General features: G+C 41.2%; 1 protein-coding gene across 1 annotated transcript; it reads left to right on the plus strand.

The window, feature by feature from the left end:
- The first annotated feature begins 1183 nt into the window (after positions 1-1183).
- Positions 1184-22271, plus strand: LOC118557105 (zinc finger protein 423-like). The gene is made up of 3 exons (XM_036126264.1): positions 1184-1355; positions 4115-4230; positions 21341-22271. The coding sequence occupies exons 1-3, from the start codon at positions 1199-1201 to the stop codon at positions 21368-21370; spliced, it is 303 nt and encodes a 100-aa protein (XP_035982157.1). The 5' UTR covers positions 1184-1198; the 3' UTR covers positions 21371-22271.
- Positions 22272-23483: the final 1212 nt, after the last annotated feature.

Below are 23483 nucleotides of genomic sequence, written 5' to 3' on the forward strand. Positions count from 1 at the left end.
ACATTAACTTAACTTAGCTTAATTTAGCCTTTTTTACATTAGTTTACATGACTTCTTTTAGGTTTACTTAATTTTGGCTAACATTGGCTTGGCTTACCTTACTAGCTTTAGCTTAATTATTAATTAATTTTGTCAATTTAAATTGACCTAATCCTACATTGACATTAGCTTAACCTAATTTACATGATTTTAGTTTGGTATAATTTAGCCCCTTTAAACTTAATGTAGCTTACATTAGCTTAGGTTACCTTAAGCTTGGTCAACCTGACCTCATATTAGTTACTTTGTTAACCTTAATTTGGCTTAGTTTAGCCTATGTAAATTGTCTTTAGCTTTATTTTACCTTACTTACATTGACTGAAGCTTAGCTTATCTTAAATTAGAGTAGCATACCTTTTCTTAACCTATTAAATCTACCTTAATGTTTGTTAGTTTAGCTTAGCCTTAATCAGCTTAGTTTACTTTAATTTATCATACTATAGTTTGATTTAGCCTACCTTAGTTTATCTTAGCATTTTCAACTGGCCTTCTGTTTGGTGTAGTTTAGAAAATGTACTCTGTAAATTTAAAAAGTAGTATTACATGTTAACCACTAACCAATATGTGGAAGATGCTAAAGTAGACAAATAAAGTGTTAGATTTTTTTACATTTCTTAATCTAAAACAACTAAACAACAACAACAAAACAATGTGAATATAAAACTTTTGTACCCCATGTTTGTATTTATAGTTTTACTTGATCTTTACAAGACTTAGAGACGCTATCATCTAGTGAATTTTTGCCAGGATGAGATCCGCTTTAATCTTTTCAATATGAAACTATGTAATATGCAATATATGTTTGTTGTTGTACAGAAAATGTGACATGAATCCTGATCATTTGTGTCAGAAATTCTCCTATAAAGGAGAATATGTAGCAACGCTGTTGAGCAAAAATAATGACCTAATATAAAATAAATATAAATAATTTAGAAATAACAGCATAACCATCTTTCAGTACGAGATAAAGACAAGGAATATTTTATCCTTTCTGTATTTGTAGTAAAATTGTCTAAGAAGCAGCGTAAACCAGGGTTTTGATGCACATTTTGTGTTTGTATGTTTTTGTTTACAGCAGACATCTGTCCTAGATGTTGGGTTAATATCTTGAAATGATGTCACAAATTCTGGTTCTCATGTTGCCTAATCTAACCTACGCATGCTTGTCTGTCTCCTATTTGCAGAGGAGGGCATCAATCACGAGTGCAAGCTGTGTAACCAGATGTTTGACTCACCTGCCAAGCTGCTGTGCCACCTGATAGAGCACAGCTTTGAAGGCATGGGTGGTACCTTCAAGTGTCCCGTCTGTTTTACAGGTGAGACGCACGGCAACATGTTCAAGGACGCATCAAACATACAATAAACAGAAAGATGAATCCTGAACACAGCGTCACGAGAATTCATAAATGCATCTAAACAGAAAATTTTGTCAATTTAAGATGACCAGTTGAGTCTTTCAGAATCCCTTTCTGTTTTTGTGGTGCCAAAGTCAGAGTTTTCAAAGGCTTTTACTGATAAAAACCTGAAGAGAGTGGCAGCCAGTTGCAAATATCAAAAGTCCTGAAACAAGCGATCCAACAACGTGATTTCAAACGCTTCCATCGCTGTCGTGTCCCGTGTGTTGGGTCTTCACTGCGGTGGCGATGAAAGCCATCAGTCGCTGTTGTTTGTCGCTCTCCGTGTGCCGAGCCCTTTAGAGTCGATCCAATTTGAAAATCACAAAACCTAGGCTGGAGTATTCCCATGTTCACAGATCACAAACTGTCTTAATATGTTGAAAGTAGAATAATATTGTCCATGTCAGACCAGTCTAAATGCAGAGATGTTTTTGCATTCAACTTCATTTAAGGTGGTCTACAAGCAACTTTATAGAACATCAGAGAAATCAAACTTTCCACTTTTTTGTGTCATGACACACATAAAGATTTCACAGATAACTAATGGAACTTTTATTAAATTGTAAGCTTCATTGCTGCATGTGTCTTTAAAGATGTTTTCCTTTCAATTGGAACCTCAGTTGTTGGTTTTGTAAATTATAAATATGACTATCACTTCCAGTACGGTCCCTAATGCAACTGTAAACCCTTTGATTAAATAAACCCTGTCCTTGACCCTTCAGTTTGTTCAAACAGAGTTTCTCTAAATTCCCATTGTTTTTAGAGATATTGAAGAAAACTGTCTTTACCCAATTGAAAGCGTTTTCTGGCTTTAATGGCGTCTGATTTTAAACATTTACATCACACTGAAAACGCACTGTTGAGGGTTAATAAAGACTTCCTTTTAGCCGATGACTTGGGAAGCTCTGTGATTCTTTGACACTCTGGGCCACACTGTTCTTATCTCTCATTTAGAGCACTGGGTTGGGATTAAAGGTGCAGTACTGGATTTGCTTTGATCCTATTTGATACTGTAGGGATGAGCACATCTCACCTATTCTGTCCTCCCTTCCTTGACTTCATGTGCATCACAGAATTAGGTTAAAATCCTAATGTTGGCTTATAAATGCCTAAATGGTCTTGCTCTTCCTTTGTTTAATCCAGCATTATCTTCCTTCGCGAGTGCTTGGATCAACCAACCCGCTGCTTTTAGTCGTCCCAAAAACTAGGTAGAAATTTAAAGTCAATCATGTATTTTTTCTGTTGTTTCCTTTCAATATTATAAAGGCATCATTGCTCCCTGCTTACGTTTAAAAAAAAAACACAGTAGTGATTGGCCCAATATGAGCTGACACACTCTTTTTAATGCCTCTATTATATTTATAAGTTTGTTTTATCTGTTTTGTATTTTGGTTTCATCTCATCTATTCGTCTTATTTTTGTGAAGCACTTTGGGTAGATTTGCTGCTTTTTAAATATACTTTATAAATTAGCATTTTAAAGCAGCAGCACCTAAGTTTTGACACAAGTATTAGCTTAATTTGAGATATATTCAATTATTTTTGAGGTTAATACACAGCACTTGGTGTGTAGCTAGGCTCCGTGGGGGCTGCCCTTCTCAAAAACTTGCATATGTAACATGAAAGGGTTGGACACCTAACAGACATATTTTTGGTTCTCTGATGTAGTATTTAATCTAGAGGGGTGAATGTGGCCTTGTCTTTACTAGTAAAGACTTCTTAATCTGCTGGTCCAAAGTGGTCTGCTATCAGATTCCAAAATACTGATGGAGACTGTTTAATTTTGCTACAGTGCAGTGCTGCTAGTGGGGGCGCTAAACCTGGAATTTACAGTTCTAGCGCGCCTAGTAGCTAAAAGCTACACGGTGCTGCTTTAATTCAGCACTAATTGAAGGTTTTAAAAACAGTGATTTTTACTTTTCTCTAAATCCACAAAGTAAATGTTAAATTTAACTTTTTTTTTTTGAAACTCTGGTTTAGTTCAACACCCTCTGTGATATCTGCGTTAGCAAACATGAAACGTCTTTAATCCACAGGAGAGAGTGAATAAATGATCAAATTAGGTGTTCACATTCAGCACTTTTCTTCACTCTGTTACCCCCCCCCCCCCCCCCCCCCCCCTTAGCTGTTGTCTTGCCCCCCCATCTCCTCCTCCCCAGGTGTTGCAACACTTTAAACTTCAACTGTATTCCTTGGTGGCTCATGAATTAGTAAGATGGGCTTGGCTCCTGTGGGGAGCTTAATAATTCAGCTGTCTCGAAGTGAAAAGCAAAAGTTTACTGAAACAAAGGGGGTGTATATAAAACAACACTGGAGCTGAAGCTAAAGAAACAGAAACAAAGACAGGAGATGATTAATTGATAAATATCGCATGTTCTGCTGACAGAGGTTCTTCCTGGTTTCTCTTAATTTGGTCCAGAACGCTGCTTCCTCATCAGTCCTCATTACCCTCTCTGTTTCAGATAATTAATGTTTAACCGAGAGTCCCAGCCCTGTTTCACCTGCTGAGTTAGTTTCTGCAGAGCTTAAAATCAACTTCTTGATATTTCTGTCCTATAATATGAAGATTTAAACGTTGAAACAAAGTTGCCCTGTCAGACAGATAAAGTCATGGACTTTAACGCCCCTGTTTGCAAAGACTCCATCACATTAACGCTTTTGCTCCATTTCTCCTTGCAGTGTTTGTGCAGGCCAACAAGCTCCAGCAGCATATTTTCGCCGTGCACGGCCAGGAGGACAAGATCTACGACTGCTCCCAGTGTCCGCAGAAGTTCTTCTTCCAGACAGAGCTACAGGTAGGATCTGTCATCATGTCTTCGCTGTCTGCGTGGCGGTGAGGGTCAATGTGTGCATTAACAGCACCGAGTGACCAAGGACACTCCATGTATGAGAAATGTTATCCAGCTCAAACTCCATGCCTCTGCTGTAATTATTCCACCTTTTCTTCCCATTTTTCCATCCCTCTCTCTCCGTCTCTCCTCGTGTGGTCTTGGTAGGGTTCTGGCAGCTTCAGCTCATTTTGATTCAGACCCATAAGTGGATATAAGTCACACTAGAGTAGGTCCTTAGCCAGCTGCAGTCGACTCGCCGATGATCTAAACCTTCCTCTCATCCCCTCTGGCCGCAGTCTTTTTGGTCTTGAGGTCAAACATGGGGGACCTGACAGGTGAAGGTCGTACAGTCGCTTGTGTAAAAGCTTGATTGCTTGCTGATGGTGTGGATTTACAGTTAAAGACAGCAGCAGAAAGGTGATGACAGCTTCTGAGGAGCAATTAGGCAGCTTAGACCAAAACAATTCAGTAAGAAAGTAAACTTTTCTTTAAATAACCATTCCCAAAGGTAAAGAGAATAAAGAAAAATAGGTTATCAAACATTAATATGAAATACAATTGTTTGCACTCTTTTTAATCAGGGTTTTTTTAAAGCTCAGATTATTCTACAAAAAAAACTCTTTTTGTTGCCATCAACAAGCTTCTAGTATAATCCTGAATTGAGTTCTTGAACACTGGTCAAACTGCAACACTGCATGTTTGGGTCATTAAATTGTTTGGATTCCTGGCACAAATCAGATTATTTTATGTTTGGGGAGACCGTTCCGGAGCCGATATATTGAGTTAATGTTCACTTGTTATAACTATTGCTGAGACTCATGCTGGTTAGTTTTCTGTTGTAACAAAGCAGCATTGCTGCATTCATCCTCACTTGAGCCGTTCAGTCCATTTAAAACCAACTCTTGTTGGTTTCCCCCCATGGCCCAGTTGTGTAGATGTGAACATAGCAAACGCACCAGAATACAGACCAGAACCCGGTTGTTGTGGTCCGCACTCTGGTGCCAAAAGAACCCAAGAGTGGTTTGTCCATGTTGTGAACGAGATCTGACTCAGCTGCTTGGTGAACACTGCTTACTTGATCCAAATGTCTTCCAGTGGCCAAGTTTGCATTGCATTATGGGATACTTTAGAGTAAACAAGCCAGTAAGCAATCTTTATCTTAAAGCATAAATTTAACTTAACTTCTCGGATAATTTTAGCTGAAAGATTCCCCAGAAACTCATTAATGATGTAATTAAACTCTCCAGGTTTTCTTCTAGCTCAGAGCGCAGCGTCATCTTCCTGTATTTACGTCTGATTGTCCTGCCCCGGACGCATCCGACCAATAGACAGACTGAGTGTCTCGTTTATATTGATTTGCTTTGACGTTTTTTTCTGTGTGAAAAGAAACCGAACCACCGGAAAAGGCTACAAGTTAACAAACCCATCACCTGATTCGGACCAAAGTAAACGAACTATGGGTGGAAAATCGCCCTTAGTCGTCTTTGTCTATAAGATAAGATAGGCTTTATTGATCTCACAATGGAGAAATTCACTTGCCACATCGGCTCATACAAGAAGGTGCAGGGTAGGAAAGGTGCATTCAGTTATATACAGTGAATCTTCATATATACAATGGATCAAAAGGATACAAAAGAAATATTTATATATATAGACATATATGCATACTTATATATATACATATACCTGTACGCTTACATACATACGTACCTACACGTATATATGTAAACACTGCATGGAAATGTGGTTCAGGTCCCACTTTTTGGTGATTAAGTGACCCACATATGATTTGTTTCTGGCCGTCTCAACAGAACAGCTACGATTGTATTTGTGGGTTATGTTTGCAGGGAGCTATAGCCACAGAAAGTGGTGAAAAGGGGGAATAATTATCAAAAGCTGATAATAAATAATGGCTTTAGCGATGAACCCCCACAGAGAAAGCCGCTCAGTCAGGCACATAAAGTGGGGATGATATAGTGGCAGAGGTGGTGGGCATATGGCTGGCCAGTCCATTTAACAGCAGGGTGACCGCTGGACCCTGTCGGTTAATGTCCACACACACACACTCCGGTTAACCTCCATCACAGCTCTCTCCTGCCATCTGACCCGGTCCTGAGAAAAACCGGGAATCATTTCAGCGAACTAAGAGAGAAAGATCCATTCAGTCTGCCAAATAAAGTCATGAAGATCATCCTCGTCTGTCTTGTGTCAACAGGAAGAAGAACGTGTGAAAGATTTAAAAGATCATAATTCATCTACTCTGAAAAAACTATGATAATCGTTTTTATGAAACTTCACCTTTATCCCTACACGACTGTCTCCAGGTTCCTTCTCTAATATTTAGTGCCTCTTTGACTTGATCAGGTTCTAAGTTAAAAATGTCATCATGCGAACAAATACTAAACAATGTCAGATAAGAAAGCACGGAAAGAGAGGAGCGAACAGAAAAGGGCGACGCCTGATGCCGTCTTCTCTTTAAAAGCATCAGTCTCTCACCTACCAGAGGAGAAATGATGGCCCACTCCTCTTTCCAACATTGTTTCACTTCGTCGAGTGGAACAATGTTGGAAAGAGGAGTACTTGTTTGGTTGTTCTGTTACTTTGGTCCTGTGATTTACTTTAACTTAACTCAGGCCAGTAAAGTCTGAGACCCTTTTTTTTGTTTTTTTTCTCCATCTCACTAGGCGTTGCACATGCTAACGTTGGGGTAAACTTGCTCAGAATATGTCCACTTCTTGAAAGATCGAAGCTGTTATAAATATTTGTAAACAGTCTTAAACCTTATCTAATAGGTTCAAAAATGGCCGACTGGTCACCTGCAGCAGCTTTTTCCCTAGAAATATTGCTGATGTTCCTATAAGTTATTGGCATAGTATAAGCATAATCCCTAGTTCTTCAGAACAGTAAAGCATCCTGTTTTTAGGACTTACTAATGATGATCAATTAATCAATCCATTTGATCTGCAGCTGGTTTCAACTTTTGTTTTTAGGTCCTATGGAAGCAGTGAGGGCCACTCCAGGCAATCGCACTGCAAAAAGGAAACTAAACATAAGTAAAGTTTTCTTGAAATTAGTGTATTTTTCCTTGATTTGAGCAAGTAAATAAGATTATCTGCCAATGGAATGAGTATTTTACCACTAAAATAAGATATTCAGATCTTCTGCACTAGAAATAAGGTGATGGGAGATGAGTTGTTCCTCTTTTAAGGGCAAAAGTCGTATTCCAATGTCAGATTATTTAAAGGTGCCAGCTCAAATCAAGGACAAATACTCTAATTTCAAGGAAATTTGTCTTAGTTTTAGTTCCCTTTTTGCAGTGAATTAAAACAGTTGGATTAGACGTCAGTATAACTCATCTTGAATGAGGTGTTTATGAACAGCCACACTTTGGACTAATTAGAAACCTGTTGGGTGAAACATCTTCGTCCTTTGGTTTTTCTATCATCTCTTTTAGCCTCAGTTTGACTGCAGCACTTCCCCAACATCCATCTTGTTACTCTCTGCTGCTTGCCCAAAAGCGTGTGTGTGTGCTTGTGTTCAAACTTTCAGCCCAAGCCTGACCCGCCACACTCCATCGCCCCATGGGAGGGCGCTCTAAGTGGGCTAGACGGAGAGGCGGGCCGGGGGAGATGGAGAGCCTCGACCGTGGAGGTTAACGCGAGTGCGAGCTGCTGCTGCGTGTGTGCACATCTGCCAGAGAATGTGGACCGGGGTAATTTGTGTGCGCGCTTTAACGAGGTTGGGATGAATGGACGGGAGAAGGCGGCTTGGCCGGCATGGACTGGCTTTGGCCTCTTTCGGGGGCCTCCGTATGATGTCCAGCTCACAAACACTGCGCCACCTGAGGGTGTTTGTATCATCGCTTCCTCTCTCCTGGTTTCACTCCTTCAGCCCCGCTTACACGCAAACGTCTCCCACTCTCTCCATCATGGCTTCTGCCACAGTTTTCACTTCCTCCCTCTTCCTGTCTGACTCCCCCCTGCCGTCCCCGAAGATCCAGCCCCTATGCATATTTTAGCCCCTCTCCTCTCTTCCTCTCTTCTGTGCCTCTCCCCAGCGTCCCATAAATAGTGCAGACGTAAGCTGGTAAATAAGAAATGTTTTTGCTCTCTGTGTGTGTGTGTGAGTGTAAATAAGAGATGCTGTGGCCCTGATCACTGACGTCCTCCTGGATCCCTCTCTCTCTGCAGCTTCACAGTCGACTCAGATTTAGTTTATCTCTCTTCTCTTTGTTTATTTCAGCAGCAAATATCAGGACAGGAACAAGAGTTTTTTTTTCACCAGTTCTTTAAATTTGGGAGCAAAGCAAACAAGCCGATAATCAGGGTTTCTACAGATATTATAGTATGAGCCTCAGGCATTTCCCAGGCTTAGTGGTGTAGTTAATTGTAATTCATACATGTGTAAATACCGCTCAAAAAATTAAAGGAAGTTTTTTTAATGTCTAATCTGGTTATTTTTAGTAGTAGAGGGGGATGTTAATCACTGCCGGCTGGTTTGGTGTTAATTAAATTAACAGCAGAGGCACTAAAGGGGCAACAATGACCCCAGAAATGGGCCTACAGGTGGAGGCAACAGACCGTTTTTCCCCCCCCCTCACCTTTTTTTGACTAATTCCCAGTAGTTTTGCATCTGACCAGGGTCAGTGTCACTACTGGTACCATGAGGCGATACCTGGACCCTACAGAGGTTGCACAGGCAGTCCAACTCCATCAATACGGGTCTGTGCCAGAAGGTTTTCGGTCTCCCAGCACCGTCTCAAGACCATGGAGGACATCCCAGGCAAAAGGCAGTCACTTTAGGAGAGTTGGTAAGGCATCAGCAGTCCTGGTATCTGCTGCTCTGTGCAAGAAGGACCAGAATGAGCACCACCAGAGCCCTACGAAGGGGCCTCCAGTCTCTGACCAAACCATTAGAAGCAGACTTCATGAGGGTGGCCTGAGGGCCCGATATCCACTAGTAGTCCCTGAGCTCACTGCCCGGCACCTGGACTGGCATTTACCAGAGAACAGCACTTCTAGCACATGTGACAGACGTGAAAGGTTCTGGAGAAGCTGCGGTGAACTTTATGCTGTCTGCAACATTGTTCAGCAGGATTGATTTAGTGGTGGGTCAGTGTTGGTCTGGGGAGGCGTCTCCATGGAGAGATGCACCGACCTGTACGGGATAAACGATGGCACTCTGACCGCCATTAGCCATCAGAATGAAGTCCTTAGACCTGCTGTTAGACCCAGTGGGCCCTGGGCTTCTCATGGTGCATGATGTTGCCCGGCGTCATGTGGCAAGAGTATGCAGACTTTGAGTGGTCAGCATGACTAGGAAACAGCTACATAATCACAGTCCATTTAGCTGTGTCTGCCTTACTTAAATGGAAAGTTCTCCTGTCTTTCCCATTTGCATAAGAGAGATGAACCTCTCCGTCACGCCACATTTACACCCCGGGGATACAGAAACAGGAGCTATAAGTAATACTGACACCTGGTGGCTCAAATCGGTACAACAGCCTGCCAGTAACAATCCAATGTGCCGTTTTTTAACGGTGTTGCTGTTGTGAATTTTTACTTCCACAGCATAGAGACATGATGTATTCTGTTCTATTTCTGGTCCGCTTCTCTTACTGGCTTCCATGTTTGCAGTCTGCTGCTCTTTTGCCAACATAAAATACCAAATGCTGCGCTCTGTTTTGGGAGCTCTGGAAACTCTCATATGATTGGTTCAGGAACCAGGAAGTAAACACGAGCTACATTCTGAACCAAAGTAGTTCTGGACCGTATCTTTAGGTTTGAAAGGAGAAAAACGTGACTAAAACAATGTTGATGGAGAGGACCGACTGATTATAGGAAATGTTACTTCCATCTCGGGTGACAAATGAGAATATTTTAGGTTGATTTTACAGTAAATATCTTATAAGCTATAAGCTCCTTTGAAGTTCCAATCACAAAAATAAATCTGTTACACTTTATAGCAATTTGTTACAGAAGCCGCTGACGGTAGCAAAGGGAGGATTTGCTAAAACAAATTGAGATTTTTAAATGTACTTAAATTTAAGGGTGGATTTGTCTAAATATGCAGGTTTGAGAGTCTGCTGCAGCTATAGAAAATCATTAATTTAATTAATTAATTAATTAATTAATTAATTACCTGCTGTACAGGTCATGTTCATGCTTCAACTTAATACAATGAAGATCTGGAATTTAAAATGTGTATAAAACCCTTGTTACTTAATGGGTTTGTTTAAGAAGATGCTCAGTGCACTGCAAAAAGGGGACTAAAAGTAAACTTTACTTGAAATTAGTGTATTTGTCCTTGATTTGAGCACGTAAATAAGATTATCTGCCAATAGAATGAGTAGTTTTACCCATAAAATAAGATAATTAGATATTCTGCACTTGAAATATAATGATGGAGATGAGTTGTTCCTATTTCAAGTACAAAAATCTTATTCCATTGGCAGATCATTTAAACTTGCTGCTTAACTCAAGGACAAATACACTCATTTCAAATGTGACTGTGGTCCCGTGTCGTCGCTGACGGTGTTGTTAAACTTCACTTTATCCCCCAGCCTCCAGGGGGTGCTGTGCTGCAGCTTATCCCCCCCCCCCCCCCCCCCAAGTCATCCCCTTTTCTCTGTGCCTGTTGTGTTTTTCCTTTTGCAACAGGAAATATTTAAAAAGAGCGGCATGGATGGAGGGGCATCTCTGGTCAGATGAACAAACGAATAGATATGGGAGGGGTGTTGCATTTCCTCTGCAGGATTCTCCCCCTTCTGTTTTCTGGTGTTTTAATGTTTCAGTTGCACGCACCATCAGGAAGATAAGGAATCAGTTTTTTTCCCCAGGAGGTCTGAATTAATCAAACCTGGCGTGCAGCTGTAGATGCTGAGAAAACAGGACCTGAATCAAGACTGAAAAGCACAAATAAAAAAAGGAGTCCAGAGTTTGGATTCCAGCAGGTTCTGTTTCTGGAAAAGGCCGGTCCGTGCTTTTTGGATCAGAAACGGTTATGGTGCCGGATATTTTTATGAAACGAGCTTGTGTCTAAATAATCCCATCACTGCCTGAGTCTCAGAGCCTCTCGCTCTAACTGAATTATGGAAATGCGCGGATGTGTCTGAACTGGGAAATAAGGTTTACGTGTGTGTGTCGAGTCACAGTGTGAACCCTCTGATCCGTGGGTCCCTCGTGTGTGTATGTGTGTGTGTGTGTGTGTGTGTGTGTGTGTGTGTGTGTGTGTGTGTGTGTGTGTGTGTGAGAATTTGATCCGTAGATCCCTGCGGCGTTCCAAGGGAGCGTACTCAGCTGCCCCACTGCTCACTGGGAAACTCTGTGTTATTAGAGCAGGGACCTGGGACTCTCTCTCACGCAGACATATTTTTACCTCTCTGAATCCCTGGACTTTTTTTTTTACATTTTTCCATCAGGGAGAAGTAACAGAAAGAGGATCCACACCAAAGATCAGTGGAGAGGCAGAGACAGATTCCACCTGAGCTCTGCTGAAAACACAGTCGTTGTTCTTCGACTACCAGGAATCAATAAAAAAAAATCAACAAGAAGGAGCAAATGATGCATAAAAGCCGTTTATGAAGACAAAATGAAAATAAAATGTGTTCAACGCTGCTGAAAATGATGTTTAGCTGTGAATCCAGATCTGATGGGTCCTCAGAGTCTGGTCTTGAAAAAGGAAGAAGTTATTTTTAATAGGTTTCAGGTCCAGATAAGTGTGTCTGTGTGGTTCTGGTGTTGATGCGAGGGGGCGGGGCCACGACTCTTCTGGTTTAAAGAAGCACTCACCAGACTATCTTTGAAATAAATGACTTAGTTTGACTCTATTCTATTCCCACAGGGCAGCTCAGTCTCAACTAAAAACGCATCCAGTTATTTTATATAACATGAAACCGGTTTTAAACCTCAGAACATTTCCTATATATCAGGTTGCCATTAACACCATAAACATTTAAGTCAGATTTTAATTAGGGGCTTGTGATGCATGCAAAATGATGCATTTTTTTTTTTAAATTCCTGTTTCATTTTGTTGACTTAAAATTTTAATTTTACAAAATTAGTTTACAGTTAAAATAACAATAATATATTTTTAGTATTTGTTTAATTTTTTTCATTGGCTTATAATTTATTTTACTATTTTCAAATAAAAAATATTTACTTTGATGATTCTTTTAATGTAACTCAAAAGTTTTTTCAGTTTTATGCCTGCAGATTAAATATTTTTAGGTCATTTTAATTTCTTTTGTTTTATTTTTTTATTACTTATCTTTAAATCATAAAGATTCAATTGAAAACAAAATGAAAGATAAGTTTGTTCCTGCAGTAATTTCTTTTCTGTTTATTCTGTATTTATAAATAATTTTATTTATGACTTTTTTTAAATAAAGGTAAATTTAAAAATATGTGTAAATTATTAAGCCTATCAAGTTATTAAAATATTTTCAATGTTCTTTATTTTTGGTTTTATATTTTAAAATTAAGTACTTAAAAATTTATACTTTTGCATTAAAATTAAGGAATTTAATGTGAATATTAGAATAAATTAATTGCATTAATTATTTTAGTTATATATGTTTTTGTTAACTTTATTTCAGTTTAGTTTTACAAAAATGATTATGAATTAATGAAAAACACTCAAAACACTCAAGGACTCTAAATATATTTTCTCTTCCGTGTTTTCTAACTTTTTTGTTTGTTTCTTTGTTTTCCTTTGGATTATATTAGAATCTGAGCAACATCCAAACAACTGCTATAAATTTTAAGTCACATTTTAGTCCTTTGAAGTTAAACTTGGTCTGAAAGTGAGCAAAGTAAAGGTGAAATTCTGGGAAGTTGTGGAAAAGACGTGGTTTTCCAGTTTTCTCTCCCATTCTCTCAGCTTGTGCCACTAACTCCTCCTGCTCCAGTGGGCCATAATTTGATGCCCGTTCTGCCTGGTTCCTCTGGATGGTGGAGAATAAATAAACATCCTGGCCTCTGAGGGCCTCGGTTGTGAGCCGATATGACAGAGACATGGCGAGCCGGCATGCTCTGCTGCTTTTTGGGAGAACGTGTTCGATTCATTTGTCCTTCTCTAACCTTTGCAATGCTGAACTTTAAAATGCTTTGTCTGTTTTGAAGCTTTTTACCCGACGTCTCTTTGGACTTTCGTGATCAGCCTGTGAGTCTGCACCCCGTTCCTCGTTATCTGGAATATTCTCCTCTTAGATTTGTCATGCAGCATTCCTGCTGGAAGTGAGGTCATTTCCTCTTTTCCTGGTCGAATCGCAGCCTCACCTTCGCAGCGGATGAGCTGGACGTTCAGAAGTGCCTGGATTTATGTGTTGTTTGCTCGTTTCCGTCACGCTGTGAGTGTATTTTTGGTCGTGTTTACCGTTCCCGGCATGGCTGGACGGGCCAGGAGCAGCGGGGGAGGGAAGGCCCTCTGGGAGCCAGGAGGGGAGGGGGACGCCTCAAACAGGATGTGGTCCCAGGGTCATCACCTGTAGGGAGAAGATGCTAGCTAGTTTGTGCTGGGAATTTCAGGAATATGCTCTATTGTTTTTAAAAGATGATGGGAAACAAAGGCAGAGAGAGATGGATGGAGGAGCAGGGAATCCGTGTCGGCGGGATGTCGAGGGCAGGGTTTATTTTCGATCCGCTCCCGATGTGGCATCCTGTCCTGGACGGGTCGGGCTGAAGAAAAGCCAGGGAGCGGAGGAAGAGGACGGAGACGGCCCATCTGCTGGCTCCAGACATGGACGCAAACTCTTAATGTGCTGCTGGAAGGGTTTCAACTAGGAGCTAAAAATACAGAGAAGCTCATGGAAAGCCACAGGGGCAACTGAGGTGATCCTTCATGTGGCGTTAAAGAGACCCACACGCATCTGACACAGATTCCTGCGCTGACAGACGCTCGCTGGAAGGTGGAGCCGCCACACACGGACACGCGGCATCACTTCCCCTTCCTGTTTCTAAAACAGACCTGGCACCTGAGAGGAGACCTGATTTAAGGTCTGGTTGCATCATTACAGAGCGGCAAAATCAGATTCTGCAAACAGTCCCCGTGCAAACAGATACCTGTATGATACCTGAGGAGGGTCTGCAGTTGCTGCACTGACTGTGTGCATGCACAAACACAGCCAGGCACATTAAAGGTGACAGACCAGAATGGATTTTTGCTCATCCTTCCTTCTGCCGTCCCTCCTGGGATTCGGTGTGTCCGGTTCTGTGTTTCTATGTGAATCCGTTCACATATCTGTTCGTGTTGGGGAAGGCGGGGGGGGGGGGGGGACTGCGACAGGGCCATATTTCCCTGGAGCCCGTGGCTCTGCAGGCTTTAGCCTCGCTCTCTCTAAGCACTTTAGGAACAACAATAGCAGGCCTCTGCATTGACTGGCCTGGAATGGTCTGGCTGTTTGTGCCACAGCCTGCACGCTCTGCAGAGTGAAATAAAAACCCGGACCGAGGTTCCTATCCATGCACATTTATTTAAAGTGACGCAGGAATTGGTTTGGGGAGTGCAACAGATCACACACTTTCCCTTCCTGCTCATCTCGCTGGTGTATCCCACTCTGTATTGTAGCTGCAGGATGAAATTAAGTACAGCATTCTGACAAAAGGAAACACGCTCAAATGAAAACCATGGGTTCATTCTCCAGTCAGCTGTCGAAGAGAAGTTACCGTTTCATGTAAATTTAATGGATATTAAAAATAATCTTATCTCAGTGATAAAAGATAAAACTCAGCTGCTGCTGCTGGGAATTTCTTTATTTGCTTCTGGTGCATTTATCTCCATATAAGATTCACATTTCTGTTAATCTTACCTTTCTTTTGGAGAAGAACATTGAGTTGGTCAAAGTGTAAAAGAGAACTGACAGGAGATTAGGAAGGTTATACGGTGTCTTGATGCAGCTCAATAATCCAGGTAAAACTACAAAAAAAGGAATTTAGTCGGTCCTCTGGATGGGTTCTTTTTTTTAACGTTTTATCTTAGTAGTAGATAGTCGTACTTTTGTTTAGTGGATCCACCATGGTTAGTGCTCTGATGGCCACTTAATGTTCCCTGGTGGTTGAATCATGCTCACCATACAGCAGTGAGACCCAGAGGCCTCCTCCCATGTCTGCTTGTGCCCTCTTACAGCGCTGTACTGCGAGCAAGTAGCAATCTGACAAAGATACGCATTAACAAACTTCACATCTACAGCTGGAGTCCTTAGTTTTCTACTTAATGCTAATATATTTAGCTGTAGAGCTAATCTTATCAGTTTTTGGTTACTCAAAAATAAGCATGAAAGTGATAAAATAAGCAGAAAGTGTCTTTGAAGTTACATTACACAGGCAGATTCCCCTTGAGTGACTCAACAGGAAGCTGGTTCCTCTCCTTGGTCCACTGGCTCTGCATCAGTGAGAAAACTCTCTGTGAGAAGTGCAAATGCAGGCTGTGAAATCTTCAGTGATTCTGAGCTACATGTTCTGCTTCTGCTCCACTTCTAGTGCACCCTAACCCTTTTTTCCTGAACTCGCACAGCCTTTTATCTTTGTCTGCGTCCGTGTGACCCACAGCATGGCACCTTTGTCACAGAAACCCCCATTTGTCCCCACCAGGATGGTATAAGGGAAACTTCTTTTGTGGTCCGTTGTTAAAGGTTTACTTGCGCTTTGACATCTTATAAACAGCATTAGCAAATGGACCAGCGCTACCCAAGGGTCCGACGGTGAGCGGAGATGAACCCCAGTCATAGCAGCCGCCCAGGGATGATATCACACAAAATAAGGCTGTCTTAATCCATGCATCGCTGCAGTTAATTTAAATACATGCCTACTGGTCCCATGAGAAACCGCTGAAAAGCGGACTTCTTTGATTTTCTATAAATGCCCACTGGATGCCACGGACAGAAGGTGATAAGTGAACATGTTCGGGCACAAGATGATCTTTGGTCTGGTTTTGAGCTTAAATGACGTGGAAATATGTGCAAGTGGAGGACAAGAGAGGACGCTAACTTAAAAAACAAAAAAAACAATGATGATCAGTATCTAAAAGTAATGTCTTAAACAAAATACATTAAATACAAAGACACAATTTTCAGTCAAGGCACATTAATAATGACAGTTTAGCTTAACACAAACATTTTTATGAAATCATAATGTCTTGTGAGAGGATTTGGACACCTTAAGAAAGAGCCACCTTGATAATTAATGTTGGTTGGCTTTATGCTAAATTAGGATAAGCAATGATTATCTGATATAACCAAACTATAAGATAGGATAAATCATTTTACAATTAGCTTACCGATATAAGATGAGCTGAGCTTAGACAATCTATGGTGGACTAAGCTATACTTAGGCCCAGTCCCCATGGAGAGGAGATCAGGTGTAGCTGTAAAGGTATTTTGTCATTTAGGCTGAACACTGTGTGTTGGGAGACCTTAAATTGTAATTTTTTTTAAACCGGGTCCTTGAGTAGATAAATCTCAAAATGGCAGTTTAATTTTTCCTCTGTACATGTGAGCTGCATCTTTTCTAAAACAATGGCGTCGTAGCTTCGCCTCACTTTCACAAATAACAACAAAGATGCCACCGGCCAGTGTTGGGGCTTTTGGTATGGCTGTCAGTAGCATCTTTGGACTCTCCCTTCCTAACGAGGTCGCTCTACACAGCGTGTCCTCTGTGTCTTATTGGGCCACCTCCTCAGCAAGGAAAGTCGCTATTGGCTGTCCTAAAAGTTGTCATTGCGTAATTTGCATATTTGTTCATGTACTTGTGATTCAGGCTGTAGGAAAATCAAAGCTTTTGGTAAGACAAAAAGATGTTTAAAAACACTTTAAATATGCTTGGAACTACAAATGGACTTTATTAAATAATTGATCGTTTTTAATGCATTGCCTGAATCCACTATAAACATAAAATTTTACCAAAAAGACAGTCAGAGGCACACAGTGAATGAGGTGAATAAGGGAGTCCAGCTGTGCGTGGATGAAATTCAGCGCCACCAATGGGCCCAGCATACCTACTACAGCCCTCATGTGGACGGATACATTTCTTCTTAATTGTTTATGAAAATGTACGTCTCTCATATACAAGGACTCAGATAACATAAAATAATTGACTAAATTAAGCTACGATAAAACGAGCTAAGCTAAACTAGGATGATGTAAGATTAAGTAAACTAAGGTGGAATAAGCTAACCGATGGTAATAATATGTAGGATAAGGTTAGGTGAGCTAAACTACAATAGGACGCAACAGGAAGTAAGATAATCTAATACAAACTAATAGAAATAAGTTGTCAGCACACACAGAGGTGATGGCGCTCTCAGCTCCTTTTATACTACGTCTGTAACGCTAACAACAGCGCCTCCAGGTCACTTAAAAGCTCTTTTTGCACACAACCTTTTGTTTCATCCATAAAACACTGAAATCGGAGACATTATTTGGGGACAGTTCATCTGAAACAGCCACTGTCTCTGAAAATTGCGAATGTCAGGTGACCCTAGGGCCGCTAACCTGTTATAGTTTAATAATATAAATTATGCTAGAAATAAAAAATGATAAAATTGGCTAAGCCAAATTAATAAAAATAAGTAAGCTTAGATGGAGTAAACTAAACAAAGTTACACACAGAAAACACAAGTTAAATCAGCTACGCTATTACAAAATTACCCAAGCAATGCTTAGTTATTGTAAGCTAAGTTAGCGCAAACAGGGTTAAGCTAAACCAGATATAAACTAACATCAGGTGAAGTAAGCTAAACTAATATGAAATCAACCGAACAATGTTAAGATAAGGCAAGTCAACTCACACAGTTGACTGTTAGTGTTAGATAAAGTAGGCTAAAAAATAAATAAATAAAAAGCAAGACGTAAGACAAAGTAAGCTAACAAAACTAAGTTAAATCGGATAAGCTTAGATAATGAAATGGAGATGCATCGTCCCTCAGCAGATCTTCTCCTCTATGCTTTCAGCTAAAAGGTCTTTGAGAATCCACTTTTTGGAGCTAAAATTAAATTACATCTCTGTCAGGCATTTTTTAATAGATTCAATGGAATATAAAAGAAAAAAAATTGTTTCTTTGCTGGACATGTTTGCAGATAATAAAACAGGAAGGAAAATAAAGGCCTTGAGGTGTGGAGAACTAATGATTTAAACAGCGTTTTGGTGCGTTGCAGCTAAAATCTGAAGAAATTAGGAGTGCATTAAGGTATTTGCAGATCACTGTGTGACAGCCACTCTGCTATGGAAGAGATGCCACACTGTAACACAGACTCACACTGATCGATTCCAGCGCTGTCCGATCAATACTGAGCCCCAAGATCTACACAAACCAGGAGAGTGTTTATTCTGACGTAAGTGGTCCAACATCCTGTCATTCCTCCTGGACTAGCTCCAGAAGTCCCCTGCACTGCGGTGAGCTCCTCCAGGGAATGGACTCTCTCCTGCACCTCGATCCTTCGTTCTCCCACCATACATCTCTCCGTCATCAGCCCAGCTCCTCCCCGTCTTTTCCTCTGCGTTCACTCTGCCAACGCCGTACGTTTCAGCGTTGGAGGCCAGGCTGAAGGCGGCGAGCGCATGAAGATGAAAGCTGGACTTCAGGATGCTGGACACATTCTGCTCCAGTCTCCTCGCTCCCTTGGTTAGTTAAAAAAGAATGAGCCTGACCTCTTCTGGCTGCGAGAGGAATCGCTCGAAGCTTATTGAGAGCTGAGGCAGGGGATGAGTGAAAGAGATAAAGAGGAGGAGGGTTTTCTATCATAATGGGGTCAGTGGCCCCCAGTGAGAGCTCCCTGCTCGCTGCAGAGGCCTCCATGCTGACACAGGAGGAGGGGACACTTATTTCTCACCGTCCCGTTGGTTATTTTGCTCTTTCGCTGCCGTATTTCCGCGACAGCCTGCATGTTGCCCTCCAGTGGGGGGGCATTAATACTCTTTACTTTCCTCTGGACGGACAAGTTCAGCCTCTAAAGCCTCGCCACAAACACACAAATGCACCAAAGGGCTCAACAAAACATGCACGGCAAGATAAGCGCCCATAGAATGACAAATAAGTCTTTATCGAGCCCAAACCACGTATAATCCGTCCCATTCCTGTCCCCAACCACCTCTGTATTTCCTCTCTGGTCTGTTCATCCCTCCGTCCTCTCCATTTTCCCTCCTACCATCCACTTCTGTGTTTTCTTTTTTTTTTTGTCCTTTTTTTCCTTGTCATAACGGGGCCGATCGGCGCGAGTGAGCGATTAATCTGAGAAAGCTGCTTTTAGTGGTGAGGAGGGCTGTGGGGAGGGGCGGCGCTGATTGGGAAGATCTCACTGGGAATTGTGTGTGTTTGTGAGGAAGCGGGGAAGATTGCTGCGGGAACTGGTCTTTGTGTGTGACGGAGAGAAAACCTTCGGAGGTGTTTTCGACGGGGAGGAAGCTGCGCTGTCTGGGGAAAACCAGAGAGGATGCTTCCGAGTGGAAATATCTCCGCACATTCCCAAAGAAATCCCTCCAATCATCTCCCCGTCCTCTCTGCCGTATCTCTCCAGCTTTAGATGTAATGCTATCTAAGTTCTGAACCGGCAAATCCAGATTATCCTGAGTTCAGTTTCCGTCTGCAGCTGATAGGGAGCAGCAGCGGAGGACACATGTGATCCTGAGCTCTTCCAAAACATTCAGGTTTTTCTTTTTAATCCCTTTAAACAAAACAAGTTTAACCTTTTTATTCACATTCAGCTGATAGCCATTAATTTGACTCTTCTTCGGCCTGTGTTCATTTAAAAGTAAGTCGCTGCAGCGTTTTACCTGGAGGCCCTCCATCATTCTCTGCGCTCTCGCTGCTGCTCTGAATTTAAATTTTGTAAAAGCTGGGCCTCTTTTTTTTTTTTTTTTTTTTTCATTGTAATCAAGTGTTGATGCTCTGATGCCTTTGGAGAGATGTGAGTGAGGGCGTCTCAGAGGTGCAGAGATGTTTTCTGTAAAATATTAATCACAAAATGAAAAGACACGAGGGTCTGGCACATCGGAATAAACACGCCGGCGCTCCGTCGAGCTTCTGACAGAAACAACAGAGGAAAACACAAGAAGGCTGCGTGGAAAAACCGCGTCCACCTTAAATCCACGCTGGTCGGGGTTGGATTTAAGGTGCCGCTGAAATTAGGCATTAAATGATCATTAAAATCTCTAAAAGCATGCAGGTGACGTTTAATTCTGCTAGAAACCGTTAACCGGGGGCTCTGCAACCTGTGACTCTCCTAAAACCAAATAATAAACGTTTTTAATTATGAAGATCATACGAAACAGGGATTTTTGCTGTTCTTCTGTGAAGTTGTGCAATATCTGCAAAGAATATCTACAACAGAAAGGCACTGACTGTACAAGGTTTTTACAATTTAATGTCTTTTCAGCTTCAGACTATGTTGCACATATTTTTTAACTGTGGTAACTTTCTTCATGTTTTGTAATTATAGAAGGGCATCTCTTAGCAGGCCTCATTCTACAAGAATAAAGAGTTTTTTTTTCCCAATTTCTTGGGCATGTGTCCTAATAAAATTTTTCTTTCCTCTGTAAAATATTCATTTTGTTGTAAAATCTAAAAACATCAATAAATTTGAGTTTAATTTTCCTAGTTTTCAAATTAAAACCTTTAACTTAGTGCCTATTTATCAAACAAACTTTATTGTGTAGCGGCTTAGACCTAAAAAGATCGCTCAGTTCTGGTCTGGACCACCTTTGTTTCCTTCAGCTCGGTTTCCGACGTCAAACTTGATTCTTTTCGCTGAAACGCAGATGAAATAAAGGTGTTTTCTGCGGAGTGTAGGGCCAGATCAAGATCTAAAATAAGGAACCATCTGATATGAAAAGATAGTGTTTGCCTGCAGAAACCCAGCTAAGTGCAGCGGCTGCACCTTTCCGTCGGGTCGTCTCCTCTGCTGCTTTTCCTTCTTTGGGCAGATTGTCTGAGCTGAGGAGACGTCGCTGTTGGTTCTGTGGGAGGCAGTTGTGTTTCTGTTCTGCCGGTTGTAGTTTAGTGGAAAGCTCTCCGCTCATGCAGCCCATTATTTCTCCCATCATGTGTTCTCACTCTTTCTCCCGTTCTCCGTCTCTCCCCGCAGAACCACACACTGAGTCAGCACGCGCAGTGAGACCGGGGCCCGGCGGGATCCCTCAGCTCAGCCGCGCCCCCGACCCGGAGCCGGCGGGGGACCCCCATCTCCACATCACAGCCAATCAAAGTGTCATTTGCTACTCACATGTAAAAGTGTAACGATCGCGCGACTGGGCGCGGCCATTAGGAGCAGCGGGGGGACGGAATATTAATGGGAAATGCTATTAAATAAAGAAAAGGGGAAAGTGGGAGAGGAGAACTGTAGGAGCGACGTGACGGGAGGAGAAGGGTGAACAAAGGTATTGTACGTGCAGTATTTTTTATTGTCCCTGCCAAAACCCCCTCCTCCAACCAGCCGCCACCTGACTCATGCTTTTTATTTTATTTCTCAACAAGCAGAACAAAAAACAAGTTTTTTTTATTATACTTTTGGTAGATTGTAGGAAAAGCATCACTTTGTCGTCCTCTCAGTTGCCTCTTGTACTCACAAGTCTTCATTTCCTTTCCTTTTTTTGTCTTTTTTTAGCTTTCTGCCTTTATTTGAAGTATTTTATTTCTTGCGGTTAGTAGGTACTCGTGCTGTGTTGTGATTGTTTGCCAGTCGTAATATTCCTGACCCCGCCCACAACCTTTCCTTTTTATGATTGTTATATATATTTTCTCCCTTTTTGTAATTACTATTAAAAAAAAAACATGAAAACAAAAATAAAGTGCAGAAAAACATACAGATCTTTTCTTTCGTTTCTTTTTTCTGCTCTTTTTTTTTTTATTTGGGATTTCCAGACATGGAGCCTGTAATGGTTACTGTAAAAATAATTATCAATGATTTCAGTGAGTCTGGTCAAAGACCAGTTTTTAAATGTGAATTAACCAGATTGCAATAATCTAGTACAGAAAAAAAAAACAAGAAAACAAATAAATAAAAGAGAAATAAAGAACCTCTGTGTGGTGTGAGCTTATTTACGGAGGCATCTGCTGCTTTTCTGGTTGCAACATTAACTGCAGCTGAACTGCGGTCAGGTGTGCAGACGTCCAGAACTTCCCTCGCCGTTTTCCCCATCTCCCATTTCCCAGCCAGCGTGCCGATCATCAAGGAATGCGCTGAATCTTTTCAGCAATAGATGAGAATTTCCACAAAGGGCAACTTGAACATTTATAGAAAGCCACAATTCTTTGATTACATTCACTCAGAGGGTAAAAACATGGAACTTGGGGGAGCTCATGGTGGCCTTTGGAGAGAAACTGTCCCGCAGCATCACCAGTCCTCCATTGTTCTTAAAGGTGGACATGAGGCACTTTCCACATGGTCATCCTTTGTTGCTGAAAAGCTGAAGTTTAGTCTGATCTGAGCAGATCCCACATTTCCTGCTTGTGTCCCAGCAGAGTTCAGAGAACGCCACATGTTTCTGTTTGTGATGGAGACTCGGTCCCCCTCCCTGCTGCAGTTCTTTAACAGTGAACGTTAACACACATGTTCTTAAGATTCAAATTTGGGATCTTGGGGACATTTTCTCTGGTTGTAAAAAGAAAAGTGTCCACTATCATTGTTTTTCAGCAGGACTTTTCCTTTCCAGAAAGAACCTCAACCCAGAATAAGAGGTACAGTGATATGATACATGAAAAGTAAATAAATGAATAAAATGAAATAAGTATTTCTGGTTTAGTTAAAACATATTAAAGTACAACCAGTTGAGATCTAATTCAGCCGTTACAGCGCACACCTAAAAAGCATCCATGTTGTTGGCTCCTTCAAATGGGGAAGATTATCCCACAACCCAGATTTTCTGTGTTTGAAACAATCCTGAATGACTTTTGACCTACAGTGGGGTTTTAAAGTAATAAAAACCTTTAACATTGTAGTGGTGGGAGATATTACTGAATATATGTAACAGTTGATTTTGGGGATGCAAATAAAGAACAAATAAAATGGGGCCAAAGGGTATATACATGTGTTTGTACATGTCTTTCTTCAGTTTACAGTAATTAAGTCTAGGTTTGACTTCTCATTATCTAAAGTTTTGTCTTTGGCGTTGAAAATAAAAGGAAAAGCCTCAAAGTTCTTAATTATTGAACCGTCAAACCGTGTTAATGAGTCTGGAATCAGTGTTGAATGATCCAGTCCAGGTTGGACCAGTTTTCACATACTTTAT

The sequence above is a fragment of the Fundulus heteroclitus genome, chromosome 2 (assembly GCF_011125445.2).
Source record: "Fundulus heteroclitus isolate FHET01 chromosome 2, MU-UCD_Fhet_4.1, whole genome shotgun sequence".
Classification (NCBI taxonomy): domain Eukaryota; kingdom Metazoa; phylum Chordata; class Actinopteri; order Cyprinodontiformes; family Fundulidae; genus Fundulus; species Fundulus heteroclitus.